Source organism: Emys orbicularis, chromosome 20 (genome assembly GCF_028017835.1).
Source record: "Emys orbicularis isolate rEmyOrb1 chromosome 20, rEmyOrb1.hap1, whole genome shotgun sequence".
NCBI classification, from domain to species: Eukaryota; Metazoa; Chordata; order Testudines; family Emydidae; genus Emys; species Emys orbicularis.
Genome location: NC_088702.1, coordinates 2,240,866 through 2,261,750, shown reverse-complemented (window position 1 = coordinate 2,261,750; position 20,885 = coordinate 2,240,866). Strand labels below are relative to the sequence as shown.

Sequence of the window (20,885 nt, the reverse complement as noted above, 5' to 3'; positions counted from 1 at the left end):
GAGGAACTCTTTGCAGAGGGCTTGCATAATCCTATGGACCTCTTCATGGGCTGGATTCACTCCATGGCTTTCCAAGTTGCAACTTGAGAGGTGCCCGGTGCTGCCAGCTCCACAGAGATGAATTTTTAACCAAGTAGGGAGAACCATAAGACTGATATGATGATGCAGCATAGTTTTTAATGCGAATGAAATTTGCAGTACAAAGTTACAGGAAGAAACAATACAGAGCAGAACCTTTTTAAGGTCCTTGTTTTACCCCAGTTGGTGGGAAATAAAACACAGCATAAAGAGGCAGAGGACTAGGCAGCTTCTCCGTTCCACATCTGCCGCAGCATAATAAAAAGTGAGATGCTCACGATACATATCGGTGGAAAGGACAGAACATGTCGGGCCTATTCTACTTTATTTCATGGATACACCTCTTGGGATTAACATGGGCCACAGTATCCACCGCCATACCTACGGCCGTATCCCCCGTAACCGCATAATCCCCCATAACCACCTAATCCCCCATAACCGTAACCTCCCCCGTAACCACACAGTCCCCCATAACCTCCCCCGTAACCACACAATCCCCCATATCTACCCAATCCCCCATAACCACCTAATCCCCCATAACCGTAACCTCCCCCGTAACCACACAATCCCCCATAACCTCCCCCGTAACCACACAATCCCCCATATCTACCCAATCCCCCATAACCACCTAATCCCCCATAACCGTAACCTCCCCCGTAACCACACAGTCCCCCATAACCTCCCCCATAACCACCCAATCCCCCATAACCGTAATGGCTCCCATAACCACCAAATCCCCCTAAACCATACAATCCTCCATAATGGCCTCCAGAGCCGTACAGTCCCCCCAAACCGAATGAGCCCCCGTAGCCAGCTCCGACCACAGGTGCTCCTACGGCTCCCACGCCACTCTGCTGCGGGAAAGTGCTGAGAATTGGTCCTGGGAGGGTCACGACCACCGGTGATGGTCTGATGACCACTTCAGAGTCAGGGCACTGCCTAACGCACGGCTCATTGCAGCTGCCAGAAACTGGACTTGGACGGGCCACCCCGCATTCTGGATAGGACAGGCTGGAGCAAGACATCTTTCTGTGATGGAGATAAACCTGAAACACACAACAGGGAACAGATTAAAGAGAAGGTACAAGTGTCAGTGGAAGAAAGGCTTCAAAGCTCGGTTACTATTGTGGTCAGATCTACAAGGGCCCCGAGAGAGAGGAGGAGGAGTAGACTCAGTCCCTATGTTCATGGTTATTATTTATTCCTATTTCCGCTTTCTATGCCTCTTCTCCTCTCCCACTAAACTTCCCTCCCAACTGGCCCCTTTGAAGTCCTCTCCATGTCTGCAACTGTGATGAATAATAGCTTCTTCAGAATAAAGTAGAAGACCAATGTATTGCCCCATTATGGAGTAAACTGGGAACATTTCTTCCTAATCTACCGAAAAGAGAAATGACTAAAGGATTTTATAAGGTCACTTAAAAGATTTAAATGCCCTAATTCAATTTCCAATTAATAGAAAATATATTTCCCAGTTCCGTATGTTGCTTCTACAATCCCCCCTTTAGCTTAACATCATGAATCCACCAGCCCTTGCAACTGAATAAGTGCACAATGTAATTATGGAATAACACTCTCATCCCTGATAAAAGTCACTGAGAGTACGTGCAAGATTCAATCTTGAATGGAAATGGAAGCTACTAGGATATCTCTATGGTAAGAAAGAGATGGAGTCAAAATGGACTTACCGTATTCACCGAGGAGATGAAGTGCAGAGAAGTGTTTAGAAGAGTCCTGAGATGTGAGCACTTTTATACAGTTTGTAGGACTGCCTGAAGGATCTGAGATGCCTTTTATGGAGGAGGTCCCAATTAGTTACCAAACAAACTTGACTGCCTTGCTAAATCCTCCTTTTGATGGAGCTGTTTTCCTCAGGGTTTGGGATTGTTGGGCTAATCTCAGCCTGAAAGGGTGTGACATTGCTGCATTTTTCAGCTTTCTTTCATCTAAAAATTGTATAAGCCAACTGCATTCCTCATGTCATTCCACTGACTTTCTTGGTGCTGCAATGAGAATGCATGTCAAGGTGATTCAGAGCTGTGTCAGTAGTACAACTGTCTGTCATGAACAGGAATCCAGTTTGGGCCTTTAATTCATGCTGGTCGTGGATGGGGCATTGGGCAGTGCATTTTGTACCCGGTAGGAAGGAGGGAGGATTTTGGGGAACTGGGTCAGATCCTGTTCCCTTTGTAATCAATGGGAATCATTCTATTGCCTTCAGTGTGTTTCCTGTCAGGACCTTATATCTGAAATTCCCCCTTTGGCAGGGGGATAGTACGATGCCGATGGACATTTTGAGTCCAACTTGAAACGTTCAAACTAGGACTCAGCAGGGACGGTAGTGGAGTATGGGCCTTTGTGATGGCCCTCTGCCAAGGGGAGAATTTCTCCTTACAGGGATTCAAAATTAACCTAAAATTGGACCTCCACTTGTGGCACCAATTCTAAACAATTATCAAAAGAAGATTTAAAAAAAAATAGAATGAGCCTCTTTAAGAGTTACTTTCAGGGTTAGTGACAGATTTGGAAGCCATGATTGGTAAGTGTCCAGTAGGGTTCAAGAGATTGAGGTTAGTGTTTGGCATGAGTAGTCCCAACTATTGGGGGCTTTTTCTGACTTTGTCAATCATGCCCTGTCTGACCTTGAACTTAACATGTCTCTGTTCACCTCTGTGTAAAACAGGTATAATTATAATTTGAAAGCTCTTCACAAACACTTTATACAGCCAAAGTTACGTACAGTATTATTATAGTAGTAATAACTTTTTACTGCAATTAGACGTTCCAATATTCACTTTAGAAATGCATGTCAAGGTCATAGATGTCATTCCAGTACTCGGTTCATGATTCTGAGCCCCCGCCCCCTCAAATGGAGGCTCTTTGATTTTTTTTTGAATGTAGCATTTTTTCCCCTTGTATATATATTTTAAAGTTAAAGGGCCTGAATGTGAGCTAGTGTAGACCAGCACAACTCCTTCAACTTCAATTTGAAGGAAGGCACTTTACCCAGCCCAGGTTAGAGAAAACCTTGTGTGGGGTGTATCTTTCTGTGTATACTCTGTACATCCACCACCAACTGTGTAAGTCAAATCAGACTTACCAAGTTCACCAAGATGAATAATGCTAGATAAATGATCTGAAAAGTTCTAAGTTACAGGTGCTTTCATATGATTTAGAAAGGACGTGAGATGCTCTTTACTTCTGGTGAGGACATTATTCGCTACAAAACCAATCTTGTTGAATGCATAACAACTTCAATGGATGTAAATGCTTTCCTCATTGTTTGTGATTATTAGTGTAAAGCTACAATTAATTAAATTTTAATACGAAAATTATGAGGCTGTATATCATGGGAATCTGAAGAAGGAATCCAGTTTGGGCCTTTCAATTTATGCTGGTCATGGTTGGGGCATTGGGCAGTGCATTTTGTACCCGGTAGGAAGGAGGGAGGCATTTTTGTGCACTGGGTCAGATCCAGTTCCCTTTATAAACAATGGGAATCATTCTGTTGCCTTCAGTACCTTATATCTGAAATACCCCCTTTGGCCGGGGGATAGTACGATGCCTATGGACATTTTGAGTCCAACTTGAAACTTTCAAACTAGGATTTATCAGGGACTGTAGTGGAGCATGGGTCTTTGTGCTGACCCTCTGCAAAGGGGAGAATTTTTCCTTACAGGGATTCAAAATTAACCTAAAATTGGACCTCCACTTGTGGCTCCAATTCTAAACAATTATCAAAAGAAAATTAAAAAAAAAACAGAATGAGCCTCTCTAAGAGTTACTTTTAGGGTTAGTGACAGATTTGGAAGCCATGATTGGTAAGTGTCCAGTAGGGTTCAAGAGATTGAGGTTAGTGTTTGGCATGAGTAGTCCCAATTATTGGGGGATATTTCTGACTCTGCCAATCTCTCCCTGTCTGACCTTAATCTTGACCTTAACATGCCTCCATTCACCTCTGTGTAAAACAGGTATAATTATAATTTGAAAGCACTTCACAAACACTTTATACACCAAAGAGACGTACTGTATTATTATACACTCTCACAGATCTTGGGAGACAGACCTGTCCTCGCTTACAGACAACCCCCCAACCTAAAGCAAATACTCACCAGCAACCACACATCACTGAACAAAAACACTGACCCAGGAACCTATCCTTGTAACAAAGCCCGATGCCAACTCTGTCCACATATCTATTCAAGTGACATCATCATAGGACCTAAGCACATCAGCCATACCATCAGGGGCTCGTTCACCTGCACATCTACCAATGTGATATATGCCATCATGTGCCAGCAATGCCCCTCTGCCATGTACATTGGCCAAACCGGACAGTCTCTACGCAAAAGAATTAGTGGACACAAATCTGACATCAGGAATCATAATACTCAAAAACCAGTGGGAGAACACTTTAACCTGTCTGGTCATTCAATGACAGACCTGCGGGTGGCTATTTTACAACAGAAAAACTTCAAAAACAGGGTCCAACGACAGACTGCTGAGCTGGAATTGATAAGCAAACTAGATACAATCAACTTAGGATTGAATAAGGACTGGGAATGGCTGAGCCATTACAAACATTGAATCGATCTCCCCTTGTAAGTATTCTCACACTTCTTATCAAACTGTCTGTACTGGGCTATCTTGATTATCACTTCAAAAGTTTTTTTTCTCTTACTTAATTGGCCTCTCAGAGTTGGTAACAACTCCCACCTGTTCATGCTCTCTGTATGTGTGTATATATATCTCCTCAATATATGTTCCATTCTATATGCATCCGAAGAAGTGGGCTGTAGCGCACGAAAGCTTATGCTCTAATAAATTTGTTAGTCTCTAAGGTGCCACAAGTACTCCTGTTCTTTTTGTATTATTATAGTAGTAATAACTTTTTACTGCAATTAGATGTTCCAATATTCACTTTAGAAATGCATGTCAAGGTCTCAGATGTCATTCCAGTACTCCATTCATCATTCTGAGCTCCCTCCCCCTCAAATGGAGGCTCTTTGATTTTTTTGAATGTAGCTTTGTTTTCTCTTGTTTATATATTTTAAAGTTAAGGGATTGAATGTGAGCTAGTGTAGACCAGCACAACTCCATCATACATTCATCTACACATATCGTCAACATTTTTGTGCCCTTCAGCTCCCAGAAGATGAATATTTTCCAATAATCAAATTTTTGATTGGATAACACAAAAGGAAAAAATTATCCAGACCAAGAACATGTCATAATATTTAGCTGGTGAGGGGAGATATATCCATCTGTTCACAGGTTTTATTTAAGGGCAATACAGCTCTACTCTTCAATATCACACCATACCTATGGACTCCTCTTTAGAACGGATGAACAGAAACATTTCTATAGATGATCAGGCCTCTCTCTATCAGCGGTCAGAACCAGACGCTTTACTGGGAGTTGCAAGTAACCCAGGAGAACAGAGGTATAGGGTCACTTGTCCCATCAATTAGATCTAACCTTCATTATTGGATGATACTCTGAAGCACAAGAGTTTATATCCTTGAAACTAGAACAAATGCTGTAAATCCATCTCAGTCTCTATTTCCTCTTTTCCTCATTTCCTCTATTTTCTGCAAGCACCATTCTGTCCACATCACCAAGAGACATGTCCCAACTCATGTCTCTCCTTTGAGATACTCGAGGATCAATACCAATTTAAAAAGTCCTGAACTGCTGAGTAAGAAACTTTTCCCATTAAGGAATGAGTCTTTCACTGGCAAATCACAAACTTCATTGAGAACAAATGCCCTAATATTGCCAGTCTTCCTCTCTAAAATATCTACTTAATTTTTCTGTCTTTATTTTTAAATTGGAAGGCCTAGGAAACTCTGATCATTTGAATTCCAGTGATAGCGTTTCATGGTCAACTCAAGCTGTAACACAATTGGATCTGGGCTAAATCAGCAAATATAACAATGGTCTTAGTTCTGGAAACATCTAAGAAAATGTCTTTCCAAACGAGCCATTCATTTTAGATGCCTGACAGGAGAGGCTCCAGGACCATTTCTCGGATTTCTGACTACTGAAAACTCCTATTAAAGCTAACGGGAGCTTTCTGTGCTCAAGATTTCTTGATAACAGGCCACAAGCTTTACTGAGTTGTGCAGGAACAGTGGAGATGTCCAAAACTGGCAGACAGTTTTGGCCTAACAATATGGAAGCCTTTCATGATATGAAAAAATAAGGAATGGAGGAGAAATTTTAACCATAAGACCAATAGTATAATGTAACATATATTTGAATTTGAAATAAAGGGGAGTAGAAATTTCTTCCTAAACCCTCAATAAAAATTGGGGGTGAGAATTTTCAGAGCTACCGATGGGATTTGAAAGCCCAAGTTCCAACTGAAATCAATAAGATCTAGTGTTACAAATGCATGTCTTGCTCTGAAAATTCAAGCCTTAGCTTCTAAACCGAAGGAAAAAAAAAATTCCTACAACTTTATAATGGACTAAAAGATATTGAGAAAGAACCAAACAAAACCATTAACGCTGTTAAGAATCACGGAGTGTATGTGCAAGATTCAGTCCTAAATCACTTACATGCTAACACATCATCTCAAAGATTAAAGAGCGCGTGAGTCAAATAGGACTTACCCAATTCATGGAAGAGAATAAGTTTAAAAGGTGGTTTGAAGACTTCTGAGTCATGAGTGTTTTTATACAGTTTTGTAGAGGACTAGAGAGGTCCTTTGTTCCTGTAAATCTAATTAGTTATGAAACAAACTGTGTGTAACCCCTTCAATTGATGTATTTTTTTCCTCCATGTTTTTGATGATTAGTTTGTTCTTAACTCCATATGGTAGGACATGTACAATACACTCTGGACCTCTCTTTCATCTTAAAACTCCTCACTCCTGAGGAAAAGAGCTGACAATTGGTCCCAAGTTAGTCACAGCAGCCAGTGGTGGGTAGATAAACACTCTGCAGTCTTGGTACGGCCTAATCCATGGCTCATTGCAGCGCGTAGCAACTGACTGAGGGCCTGTCACCCCACATGGTACCACCCGTCATGGGTTTCTAGAGCAAGACATCTTTCTGCAACAGAAGTCAGCTTGCAACACACAGCAATGAGTAGAGGACAGAAAAGGCACAGTGACCAATGAAAGTAAACTTTCAAAGCCTATATTTTCCAAAAGGTATTTTTCCATCTCTTCCATCAACGGGATAATGGAACTTTTCCATGCACCAGTCAATTTGCTGAGGTTATAGTTAGGCTTTATTTTATAGCATATCTTGGAATTAATGGGCACTTTGTGTGTAATTCTTTAAGTGGATTCAGTGTATAATCTTCACCTCAATGTGCTTCTGTGTCTCTGCATATAAAACAGGGATAACAACAGTTATGCTACGTGTGAAGCTTCCTCGGACTATGAATTTCAAGGCATTGCAAAAACACTCATTACTCTTTTATAAGTGCAAAGTGTTTTATTATTATAATATTGAGGGTGTCCTCTTTGTGTTAGACGCCCAGCCCTGAGTGCTTGAGTCACCTCAAAAAAGGCACAACAAGGTCTCTCATGTCCCTCCCTACTCAGGCCATGATATACAGCCTCATAATTTTTGTATTAAAATTTCATTAATTGTAGCTTTACACTAATAATCACAAACAATGAGGAAAACATTTACATTCATTGAAGTTGTTATGCATGCAACAAGATTGGTTTCGTAGCTAATAATGTCCTCACCAGAAGTAAAGAGCATCTCACGTCCTTTCTAAATCATATGAAAGCACCGGCAACTTAGAACTTTTCAGATCACTTATCTAGCATTATTCGTCCTGGTGAACTTGGTAAGTCTGATTTGACTTACACAGTTGGAGGTGGAGGTACAGAGTATACACAGAAAGATACGCTCCACACAATGTTTTCTCTAACCTAGGTTGGGTAAAGTGCCTTCCTTTAAACAAGAGAAAACAAAGCTACACTCAAAAAAATCAAAGATCCTCCATTTGAGTGGGAGTTAGCTCAGAATGACGAACGGAGTACTGGAATGACCTCTGAGACCTTGACATGCATTTTTAAAGTGAATATTGGAACATCTAATTGCAGTAGAAAGTTATTACTACTATAATAATACAGTACGTCTCTTTGGCCGTATAAAATGTTTGTGAAGTGCTTTCAAATTATAATTATACCTGTTTTACACAGAGGTGAATGAAGGTATGTTAAGGTCAAGGTCAGACAGGGATAGGGTGACCAGATGTCCTGATTTTATAGGGACAGTCCCGATTTTTGGGTCTTTTTCTTATATAGGATCCTATTACCCCCCACCCCCTGTCCCGATTTTTCACACTTGCTGTCTGGTCACCCTAGACAGGGAGAGATTGGCAGAGTCAGAAATATCCCCCAATAATCGGGACTACTCATGCCAAACACTAACCTCAATCTCTTGAATCCTACTGGACACTTACCAATCATGGCTTCCAAATCTGTCACTAACCCCAAAAGTAACTCTTAGAGAGGCTCATTCTGTTTTTTGTTAATGTTCTTTTGATAATTGTTTAGAATTGGTGCCACAAGTGGAGGTCCAATTTCAGGTTAATTTTGAATCCCTGTAAGGAGAAACTAAACTAAACTAAAACCTCTCCAGCGCATCATCAGAGATCTACAACCTATCCTGAAAGATGATCCTTTACTCTCACAGATCTTGGGAGACAGACCTGTCCTCGCTTACAGACAACCCCCCAACCTAAAGCAAATACTCACCAGCAACCACACATCACTGAGCTCGTTCACCTGCACATCTACCAATGTGATATATGCCATCATGTGCCAGCAATGCCCCTCTGCCATGTACATTGGCCAAACCGGACAGTCTCTACGCAAAAGAATTAGTGGACACAAATCTGACATCAGGAATCATAATACTCAAAAACCAGTGGGAGAACACTTTAACCTGTCTGGTCATTCAATGACAGACCTGCGGGTGGCTATCTTAAAACAGAAAAACTTCAAAAACAGACTCCAACGAGAGACTGCTGAGCTGGAATTGATATGCAAACTAGACACAATCAACACAGGATTAAATAAAGACTGGGAATGGCTGAGCCATTACAAACATTGAATCTATCTCCCCTTGTAAGTATTTTCATACTTGCTTCTTATCAAACTGTCTGTACTGAGCCATCTTGATTATCACTTCAAAAGTGTTTTTTTTTCTCTTACTTAATTGGCCTCTCAGAGTTGGTAAGACAACTCCCACCTGTTCATGCTCTCTGTATGTGTGTGTATATATATCTCCTCAATATATGTTTCACTCTATATGCATCCGAAGAAGTGGGTTGTAGCCCACGAAAGCTTATGCTCTAATAAATTTGTTAGTCTCTAAGGTGCCACAAGTACTCCTGTTCTTTTTGTAAGGAGAAATTCTCCCTTGGGAGAGGGTCATCACAAAGTCCCATGCTCCACTACAGTCCCTGATAAATCCTAGTTTGAAAGGTTCAAGTTGGACTCAAAATGTCCATAGGCATCGTACTATTCCCCGGCCAAAGGGGGAATTTCAGATATAAGGTCCTGACAGGAAACACACTGAAGGCAATAGAATGATTCCCATTGATTACAAAGGGAACAGGATCTGACCCAGTTCCCCAAAATCCTCCCTCCTTCCTACCGGGTACAAAATGCACTGCCCAATGCCCCATCCACGACCAGCATGAATTAAAGGCCCAAACTGGATTCCTGTTCATGACAGACAGTTGTACTACTGACACAGCTCTGAATCACCTTGACATGCATTCTCATTGCAGCACCAAGAAAGTCAGTGGAATGACATGAGGAATGCAGTTGGCTTATACAATTTTTAGATGAAAGAAAGCTGAAAAATGCAGCAATGTCACACCCTTTCAGGCTGAGATTAGCCCAACAATCCCAAACCCTGAGGAAAACAGCTCCATCAAAAGGAGGATTTAGCAAGGCAGTCAAGTTTGTTTGGTAACTAATTACGACCTCCTCCATTAAAGGCATCTCAGATCCTTCAGGCAGTCCTACAAACTGTATAAAAGTGCTCACATCTCAGGGCTCTTCTAAACACTTCTCTGCACTCCATCTCCTCGGTGAACACGGTACGTCCATTTCGACTTCATCTCTTTCTTACCATAGAGATATCCTAGTAGCGTCCATTTACATTGAAGATTGAATCTTGCACATACTCTCAGTGACTTTTATCAGGATGATTTCCCATAACTATATTGTGCACTTATTCAGTTGCAAGGGCTGGTGGATTCATGATGTTAAGCTAAAGGGAGGATTTTAGAGGCAACATATGGAACTGGGAAATATATTTTCTATTAATTGGAAATTGAATTAGGGCATTTAAATCTTTTAAGTGACTTTAGAAAATCCTTTAGTCATTTCTCTTTTCAGTAGATTAGGAAGAAACTGTCCCAGTTTACTCCATAACGGGCCAATTCTGTGGTCTTCTACTTTATTCTGAAGAAACTATTATTCATCACTGTTGCAGACAGAAGAATGGATTAAGCTGACAACTGGTGTAATCCACTCTAGCAATTCCTACATTCTTATGAGCAGAAATACACATTGAAGATTCTTCTCCTTAGATGGTTAAATTTAGTGTCACTCGATGGAAGTCAGTGGACCTGAGCCGATGTACCTCAGCCAAGGATCTTGCCTTTAGTGATTTGTTTGGAGAAAAGAAAAGTTTCTGTTCATTTCTCAGCAAGTATTGGTGATTTACGAGGTTTGGAAAACCAAAGAGCCACACCCAATATCCAAAAGGAAAAGAATTCAATTACCATTATCCTAGCCATGTTCTCATTGAGAAAAGGCTAAAATGCACACAGATTCCCAGCTGTCCATAATAGGCATAATTACACTGATTCCAGTTGGTGCTTTTCAGACACAATCATGGAGAGGACTTCAAAGGGGCCAGTGGAAGGGAAGTTTAGTGGGAGAGGAGAAGAGGCATAGAAAGTGGAAATAGGAACAAATAATAACCATGAACATAGGGACTGAGTCCACTCCTCCTCCTCTCTCTCGGGGCCCTTGTAGATCTCACCACAATAGTAACCGAGCTTTGAAGCCTTTCTTCCACTGACACTTGTACCTTCTCTTTAATCTGTTCCCTGTTGTGTGTTTCAGGTATATCTCCATCACAGAAAGATGTCTTGCTCCAGCCTGTCCTATCCAGAATGCGGGGTGGCCCGTCCAAGTCCAGTTTCTGGCAGCTGCAATGAGCCGTGCGTTAGGCAGTGCCCTGACTCTGAAGTGGTCATCAGACCATCACCGGTGGTCGTGACCCTCCCAGGACCAATTCTCAGCACTTTCCCGCAGCAGAGTGGCGTGGGAGCCGTAGGAGCACCTGTGGTCGGAGCTGGCTACGGGGGCTCATTCGGTTTGGGGGGACTGTACGGCTCTGGAAGCCATTATGGAGGATTGTATGGTTTAGGGGGATTCGGTGGTTATGGGAGCCATTACGGTTATGGGGGATTGGGTGGTTATGGGGGACTGTGTGGTTACGGGGGAGGTTACGGTTATGGGGGATTGGGAGGTTATGGGGGACTGTGTGGTTACGGGGGAGGTTACGGTTATGGGGGATTAGGTGGTTATGGGGGATTGGGTAGATATGGGGGATTGTGTGGTTACGGGGGAGGTTATGGGGGACTGTGTGGTTACGGGGGAGGTTACGGTTATGGGGGATTAGGTGGTTATGGGGGATTATGCGGTTACGGGGGATATGGCCGTAGGTATCGCGGTGGATACTGTGGGCCATGTTAATCCCAACAGGAATACCCATGAAATAAAGTAGAATAGGCCCAACATGTTCTATCCTTTCCACCGATATGTATCGTGAGCATCTCACTTTGAATTATGCTGCGGCATATGTGGAACGGAGAAGCTGCCTAGTCCTCTGCCTCTTTATGCTGTGTTTTATTTCCCACCAACTGGGGTAAAACAAGGACCTTAAAAAGGTTCTGCTCCGTATTGTTTCTTCCTGTAACTTTGTACTGCAAATTTCATTCACATTAAAAACTATGCTGCATCATCCTATCAGTCTTATGGTTCTCCTTGTTTCTCCCTACTTGGTTAAAAATTCATCTCTGTGGAGCTGGCAGAACCGGGCACATCTCAAGTTGCAACTTGGAAAGCCATGGAGTGAATCCGGCCCTTGAAAAGGTCCATAGATTATGCAAGCCCTCTGCAAAGAGTTCCTCCTTTCCTTACCTGGTTGAGCAAAGTGTCTTTTCCTGAAATGATTTATACCTATTGTCACTTAAAGAATGAACATTTTTCCTTTGGTTTCAAGAAGACCAATCACATGGTTCAGGGTAAGCATCGATGTGACTGTTTGCAGGAAAAGGACCCAGGTTTTCAAAAGGAAAAGAAAATTGGCCAGCAAATTGCTCGGTTAATGCATGGCTACGTCTAGCCCGACCCCTTGAATGGCAGAGTATCTTTGGAGACAGGCAGCCTTTGCTTCTAGAGCGCTTTGAAGGTTTGGCTGTTCACTAGAAAGCTCTTCTCAGCTTTAACTCCACAAGTTGATATAGTACAAGAGTCTAATGGCTTTTGAGGTTGCTGTTGCTCGCTACACTCCATATATATAATATCCCCAGGGTCTATTTTCATCTACACATGTCGTCAACATTTTTGTGCCCTGCAGCTCCCAGAAGATGAATATTTTCCAATATTCAAATTTTTGATTGGATAACACAAAAGGAAAAAATTATCCAGACCAAGAACATGTCATAATATTTAGCTGGTGAGGGGAGATGTATCCATCTGGGCACAGGTTTTATTGAAGGCAATATAGCTCTACTCTTCAATATCAGACCATACCTATGGACTCCTCTTTGGAACGGAAGAACAGAGACATTTCTATAGATGATCAGGCCTCTCTCTATCAGCGGTCAGTACCAAAGGCTTTACTCGGAGTTGCAAGTAACTCAGGAGAACGGAGGTATGTTACCTGAAATTGGGCCAGCTAGTAAGCTTAGGGAGGACTAATGACCCACCAGAGTTTGGCAGAAAGCAGCACGTTTATTATATTGATAGCTAAGCTCAAAAGAAGCGGGGAGTCACATTCACACTCGCATACTCACGCTCCCAGGACAGGCACAGCAATGGAGATGTCAGGATCCTTCAAAGTAAGTGTCCCATAGCACAGCGATGGACGGTGTGATGAAGGTAAATCTTCCCGAGGCAAGATGAAATGCAACGCAGCGAACCACTGGCCAGGCGGTCCGGGAGAAGGGCCTTCACGGGAGGTACAAGCTTGTGAGTGCACTGCTGAGCACATGGCTCCTTCCCCTTTTAAGGACCTGTTCATCATGGCCTGCGACTAGCGATGACTTGGCTGCGTTTGGTTGGTCACACTCCACCTCCGGCAATGTCCATGCATTGGGCGTGTGACTGCTGCCTAATTAGAGTCCCAGACACCTTGTCTACATGGGAGCTCTTCTGATCTTCCAGCTGTTCAACCAGCCCATTTATCCCACAAGCATTCCAGGAGGGGGGGAGGGGGAAAGCCACTTCACAGGTATTCAAAGAGGGAGAGGAGACGAACGGGGGCAGGGGGGAAGTGTAACAGACCTTTTGAGCATACAGGTTATACATAGTCATATGCATAAGCATAGTCATACAGAGCATACAGATCACTGCTGCTCCTACAACAACGTATAGGGTCACTTGCCCATAAAGGAAGTTTTTCACTATCCCCCATCAATTAGATCTAACCTACATTATTGGATGATACCCTGAAGCACAAGAGTTTATATCCTTGAAACTAGAACAAATGCTGTAAATCCATCTCAGTGTCTATTTCCTCTTTTCCGCATTTCTTCTATTTTCTGCAAGCACCATTCTGTCCACAGCCTAGGTTAGAGAAAACCGTGTGTGGAGTGTATCTTTCTGTGTATACTCTGTACCTCCACCGCCAACTGTGTAAGTCAAATCAGACTTACCAAGTTCACCAAGACGAATAATGCTAGATAAGTGATCTGAAAAGTTCTAAGTTGCAGGTGCTTTCATATGATTTAGAAAGGACATGAGATGCTCTTTACTTCTGGTGAGGACATTATTCGCTACAAACCCAATCTTGTTGAATGCATAACAACTTCAATGGATGTAAATGCTTTCCTCATTGTTTGTGATTATTAGTGTAAAGCTCCAATTAATGAAATTTTAATACGAAAATTATGAGGCTGTATATCATGGGAATCTGAAGAAGGAATCCAGTTTGGGACTTTCAATTTATGCTGGTCATGGTTGGGGCATTGGGCAGTGCATTTTGTACCCAGTAGGAAGGAGGGAGGCATTTTTGTGCACTGGGTCAGATCCAGTTCCCCTTGTAATCAATGGGAATCATTCTATTGCCTTCAGGACCTTATGTCTGAAATACCCCCTTTGGCAGGGGGATAGTATGATACCAATGGACATTTTGAGTCAAACTTTCAAACTTTCAAACTAGGATTTATCAGGGACTGTAGTGGAGCATGGGTCTTTGTGATGACCCTCTGCGAAGGGGAGAATTTCTCCTTACAGGGATTCAAAATTAACCTAAAATTGGACCTCCACTTGTGGCACCAATTTTAAACAATTATCAAATGAAGATTAAAAAAAAAACAGAATGAGCCTCTCTAAGAGTTACTTTCAGGGTTAGTGACAGATTTGAAAGCCATGATTGGTAAGTGTCCAGTAGGGTTCAAGAGATTGAGGTTAGTGTTTGGCATGAGTAGTCCCAATTATTGGAGGATATTTCTGACTCTGCCAATCTCTCCCTGTCTGACCTTGACCTTGACCTTAACATGCCTCCGTTCACCTCTGTGTAAAACAGGTAAAATTATAATTTGAAAGCAATTCACAAACACTTTATACGGCCAAAGAGACGTACTGTATTATTATAGTACAGTAGTAATAACTTTTTACTGCAATTAGATGTTCCAATATTCACTTTAAAAATGCATGTCAAGGTCTCAGAGGTCATTCCAGTACTCCGTTCGTCATTCTGAGCTCCCTCCCCCTCAAATGGAGGCTCTTTGATTTTTTTGAATGTAGCTTTGTTTTCTCTTGTTTATATATTTTAAAGTTAAGGGATTGAATGTGAGCTAGTGTAGACCAGCACAACTCCACCAACTTCAATTTGAAGGAAGGCGCTTTACCCAGCCTAGGTTAGAGAAAACCTTGTGTGGAATGTATCTTTCTGTGTATACTCTGTACCTCCACCGTCAACTGTGTGAGTCAAATCAGACTTACCAAGTTCACCAAGATGAATAACGCTAGATAATTCATCTGGAAAGTTCTAAGTTGCAGGTGCTTTCATATGATTTAGAAAGGATGTGAAATGCCCTTTTCTTCTGATGAGGACCTTATTAGCTACTAAACCAATCTTGTTGCTTTCATAACAACTTAAATGAATGTAAATGTTTTCCTCATTCTTTGTGATTATTAGTGTAAAGCTATCATTAATGAAATTTTAATACCCAAATTATGAGGCTGTATATCATGGCCTGAGTAGGGAGAGACATGAGAGACCTTGCTGTGCCTTTTGTGTTATCCAATCAAAAATTTGATTATTGGAAAATATTCATCTTCTGGGAGCTGAAGGGCACAAATATGTTGACGACATGTGTAGATGAAAATGTAATTCTTAATTTGCAGTTCCTGCAATATCATGCCTTGATAGACCCTGGGGATATTATATATATGGAGTGTAGCGAGCAACAGCAACCTCAAAAGACATTAGACTCTTGTACTATATTAACTTGTTGTGTTAAAGTTGAGAAGAGCTTTCTTGATAACAGGCCACAAGCTTTACTGAGTTGTGCAGGAACAGTGGAGATGTCCAAAACTGGCAGACAGTTTTGGCCTAACAATATGGAAGCCTTTCATGATAGGAAAAGATAACGAATGGAGGAGAAATTTTAACCATAAGACCAATAGTATAATGTAACATATATCTGAATTTGAAATAAAGGGGACTAGAAATTTCTTCCTAAACCCTAAATTAAAAATTGGGGGTGAGAATTTTCAGAGCTACCTATGGGATTTGAAAGCCCATGTTCCAACTGAAAGCACATTGAGGTGAAGATTATACACTGAATCCACTTAAAGAATTACACACAAAGTGCCCATTAATTCAAAGATATGCTATAAAATAAAGCCTGACTATAACCCCAGCAAATTGACTGGTGCATGGAAAAGTTCCATTATCCCGTTGATGGAAGAGATGGAAAAATACCTTTTGGAAAATATAGGCTTTGAAAGTTTACTTTCATTGGTCACTGTGCCTTTTCTGTCCTCTACTCATTGCTGTGTGTTGCAAGCTGACTTCCGTTGCAGAAAGATGTCTTGCTCTAGAAACCCATGACGGGTGGTACCATGTGGGGTGACAGGCCCTCAGTCAGTTGCTACGCGCTGCAATGAGCCATGGATTAGGCCGTACCAAGACTGCAGAGTGTTTATCTACCCACCACTGGCTGCTGTGACTAACTTGGGACCAATTGTCAGCTCTTTTCCTCAGGAGTGAGGAGTTTTAAGATGAAAGAGAGGTCCAGAGTGTATTGTACATGTCCTACCATATGGAGTTAAGAACAAACTAATCGTCAAAAACACAGAGGAAAAAAATACATCAATTGAAGGGGTTACACACAGTTTGTTTCATAACTAATTAGATTTACAGGAACAAAGGGCCTGCGTAGTCCTCTAGGCTGTCTACAAAACTGTATAAAAACACTCATGACTCAGAAGTCTTCAAACCACTTTTTTAACTTATTCTCTTCCATGAATTGGGTAAGTCCTATTCGACTCACGCTCTGTTTAATCTTTGAGATGATGTGTTAGCATGTCAGTGATAGTTTTAATTTAGGACTGAATCTTGCACATACACTCCGTGATTCTTAACAGCGTTAATGGTTTTGTTTGGTTCTTTCTCAATATCTTTTAGTCCATTATAAAGTTGCAGGAATTATTTTCTTCGGTTTAGAAGCAAAGGCTTGAATTTTCAGAGCAAGACATGCATTTGTAACACTAGATCTTATTGATTTCAGTTGGAACTTGGGCTTTCAAATCCCATCGGTAGCTCTGAAAATTCTCACCCCCAATTTTTATTGAGGGTTTAGGAAGAAATTTCTACTCCCCTTTATTTCAAATTCAAATATATGTTACATTATACTATTGGTCTTATGGTTAAAATTTCTCCTCCATTCCTTATTTTTTCATATCATGAAAGGCTTCCATATTGTTAGGCCAAAACTGTCTGCCAGTTTTGGACATCTCCACTGTTCCTGCACAACTCAGTAAAGCTTGTGGCCTGTTATCAAGAAATCTTGAGCACAGAAAGCTTCCGTTAGCTTTAATAGGAGTTTTCAGTAGTCAGAAATCCGAGAAATGGTCCTGGAGCCTCTCCTGTCAGGCATCTAAAATGAATGGCTCGTTTGGAAAGACATTTTCTTAGATGTTTCCAGAACTAAGACCATTGTTATATTTGCTGATTTAGCCCAGATCCAATTGTGTTACAGATTGAGTTGACCATGAAACGCTATCACTGGAATTCAAATGATCAGAGTTTCCTAGGCCTTCCAATTTAAAAATAAAGACAGAAAAATTAAGTAGATATTTTAGAGAGGAAGACTGGCAATATTAGGGCATTTGTTCTCAATTAAGTTTGTGATTTGCCAGTGAAAGACTCATTCCTTAATGGGAAAAGTTTCTTACTCAGCAGTTCAGGACTTTTTTAATTGGTATTGATCCTCGAGTATCTCAAAGGAGAGACATGAGTTGGGACATGTCTCTTGGTGATGTGGACAGAATGGTGCTTGCAGAAAATAGAGGAAATGAGGAAAAGAGGAAATAGAGACTGAGATGGATTTACAGCATTTGTTCTAGTTTCAAGGATATAAACTCTTGTGCTTCAGGGTATCATCGAATAATGAAGGTTAGATCTGATTGATGAGGGATAGTGAAAAACTTCCTTTATGTACAAGTGACCCTATACCTCGGTTCTCCTGGGTTACTTGCAACTCCCAGTAAAGCCTCTGGTACTGACTGCTAATGGAGAGAGCGCTGATCATCTATAGCAATGTCTCTGTTCTTCCGTTCCAAAGAGGAGTCCATAGGTATGGTCTGATATTGAAGAGTAGAGCTGTATTGCCCTAAATAAAACTTGTGCACAGATGGATATATCTCACCTCACCAGCTAAATATTATGACATGTTCTTGGTCTGGATAATTTTTTCCTTTTGTGTCATCCAATCAAAAATTTGATTATTGGAAAATATTCATCTTCTGGGAGCTGAAGGGCACAAAAATGTTGACGACATGTGTAGATGAAAATGTAATTTTTAATTGCAGTTCCTGCAATATCATTCCATAATAAACCCTGGGAATGTTATATGTATGGAGTGTAGTGAGCAACAGCAACCTCCAAAGCCATTAGATTCTTGTACTACATTAACTTGTTGATTTAAAGTTGAGAAGAGCTTTCTAGTAAATAGCCAAACCTTCAAAGTGCTCAAGAAGCAAAGGCAGCCTGTCTCCAAAGATACTCTGCCATTCAAGGGGTCGAGGCTAGACTTAACCATGCATTAACCAAGCAATTTGCTGGCCAATTTTCTTTTCCTTCTGAAAACCTGGGTCCTTTTCCTGCAAACAGTCACACCGATGCTTACCATGAACCATGTGATTGGTCTTCTGGAAACCAAAGGAAAAATGTACATTCTTTAAGTGACAATATGTATAAATCATTTCAGGAAAAGACACTTTCCTCAACCAGGTAAGGAAAGGAGGAACTCTTTGCAGAGGGCTTGCATAATCCTATGGAGCTCTTCGAGGGCCAGATTCACTCCATGGCTTTCCAAGTTGCAACTTGAGAGGTGCCCGGTGCTGCCTGCTCCACAGAGATGAATTTTTAACCAAGTAGGGAGAAACAAGGAGAACCATAAGACTGATAGGATGATGCAGCATAGTTTTTAATGTGAATGAAATTTGCAGTACAAAGTTACAGGAAGAAACAATACGGAGCAGAACCTTTTTAAGGTCCTTGTTTTACCCCAGTTGGTGGGAAATAAAACACAGCATAAAGAGGCAGAGGACTAGGCAGCTTCTCCGTTCCACATCTGCCGCAGCATAATTCAAAGTGAGATGCTCACGATACATATCGGTGGAAAGGACAGAACATGTCGGGCCTATTCTACTTTATTTCATGGGTATTCCTGTTGGGATTAACATGGCCCACAGTATCCACCGCGATACCTACGGCCATATCCCCCGTAACCGCATAATCCCCCATAACCACCTAATCCCCCATAACCGTAACCTCCCCCGTAACCACACAGTCCCCCATAACCTCCCCCGTAACCACACAATCCCCCATATCTACCCAATCCCCCATAACCACCTAATCCCCCATAACCGTAACCTCCCCCGTAACCACACAGTCCCCCATAACCTCCCCCGTAACCACCCAATCCCCCATAACCATAATGGCTCCCATAACCACCGAATCCCCCTAAACCATACAATCCTCCATAATGGCCTCCAGAGCCGTACAGTCCCCCCAAACCGAATGAGCCCCCGTAGCCAGCTCCAATAACAGGTGCTCCTACGGCTCCCACGCCACTCTGCTGTGGGAAAGTGCTGAGAATTGGTCCTGGGAGGGTCACGACCACTGGTGATGGTCTGATGACCACTTCAGAGTCAGGGCACTGCCTAACACACGGCTCATTGCAGCTGCCAGAAACTGGACTGGGACGGGCCACCCCGCATTCTGGATAGCACAGGCTGGAGCAAGACATCTTTCTGTGATGGAGATAAACCTGAAACACACAACAGGGAACAGATTAAAGAGAAGGTACAAGTGTCAGTGGAAGAAAGGCTTCAAAGCTTGGTTACTATTGTGGTGAGATCTACAAGGGCCCCGAGAGAGAGGAGGAGGAGTGGACTCAGTCCCTATGTTCATAGTTATTATTTGTTCCTATATCCGCTTTCTAAGCCTCTTCTCCTCTCCCACTGAACTTCGCTCCCAACTGGCCCCTTTGAAGTCCTCTCCATGATTGTGTCTGAAAAGCACCAACTGGAATCAGTGTAATTATTTCTATTATGGACAGCTGGGATTCTGTGTCCATTTTAGACATTTCTCAATGAGAACATGGCTCGGATAATGGTAATCGAATTCTTTTCCTTTTGGATATTGGGTGTGGCTCTTTGGTTTTCCAAACCTTGTAAATCACCAATACTTGCTGGGAAATGAACAGAAACTTTTCTTTTCTCCAAACAAATCACTAAAGGCAAGATCCTCGGCTGAGGTACATTGGCTCAGGTCTACTGGCTTCCATCAAGCGACACTAAATTTAACCATCTAAGGAGAAGAAACTTCAATGGGTATTTCTGCTCATAAGAATGTAGGAATTGCTACACTGGATTACACCAGTTGTCAGCTTAATCCATTCTTCTGTCTGCAACAGTGATGAATAATAGCTTCTTCAGAATAAAGTAGAAGACCAATGAATTGGCCCGTTATGGAGTAAACTGGGACAGTTTCTTCCTAATCTACTGAAAAGAGAAATGACTAAAGGATTTTCTAAAGTTACTTAAAAGATTTAAATGCCCTAATTCAATTTCCAATTAATAGAAAATATATTTCCCAGTTCCATATTTTGCCTCTAAAATCCCCCCTTTAGCTTAACATCATGAATCCACCAGCCCTTGCAACTGAATAAGTGCACAATATAGTTATGGAAAATCACCCTCATCCCTGATAAAAGTCACTGAGAGTATGTGCAAGATTCAGTCTTCAATGGAAATGGAAGCTATTAGGATATCTCTATGGTAA

At 41.8% G+C, this 20,885-nt stretch overlaps 3 protein-coding genes across 3 annotated transcripts; 1 reads left to right on the top strand and 2 right to left on the bottom strand.

Moving 5' to 3' along the window:
• Nucleotides 1-428: 428 nt before the first annotated feature.
• Nucleotides 429-1,103, bottom strand: LOC135892739 (claw keratin-like). Its single transcript, XM_065420535.1, has 3 exons — nucleotides 704-1,103; nucleotides 620-655; nucleotides 429-553 (listed from the first exon to the last, which is right to left on the bottom strand). The coding sequence occupies exons 1-3, from the start codon at nucleotides 1,101-1,103 to the stop codon at nucleotides 429-431; spliced, it is 561 nt and encodes a 186-aa protein (XP_065276607.1).
• A 10,115-nt stretch (nucleotides 1,104-11,218) lies between these two features.
• On the top strand, nucleotides 11,219-11,833 carry LOC135892740 (claw keratin-like). The gene is made up of 2 exons (XM_065420537.1): nucleotides 11,219-11,642; nucleotides 11,709-11,833. The coding sequence occupies exons 1-2, from the start codon at nucleotides 11,219-11,221 to the stop codon at nucleotides 11,831-11,833; spliced, it is 549 nt and encodes a 182-aa protein (XP_065276609.1).
• A 7,442-nt stretch (nucleotides 11,834-19,275) lies between these two features.
• LOC135892395 (claw keratin-like) lies at nucleotides 19,276-19,848 on the bottom strand. Its single transcript, XM_065420167.1, has one exon. The coding sequence runs from the start codon at nucleotides 19,846-19,848 to the stop codon at nucleotides 19,276-19,278; it is 573 nt and encodes a 190-aa protein (XP_065276239.1).
• Nucleotides 19,849-20,885: the final 1,037 nt, after the last annotated feature.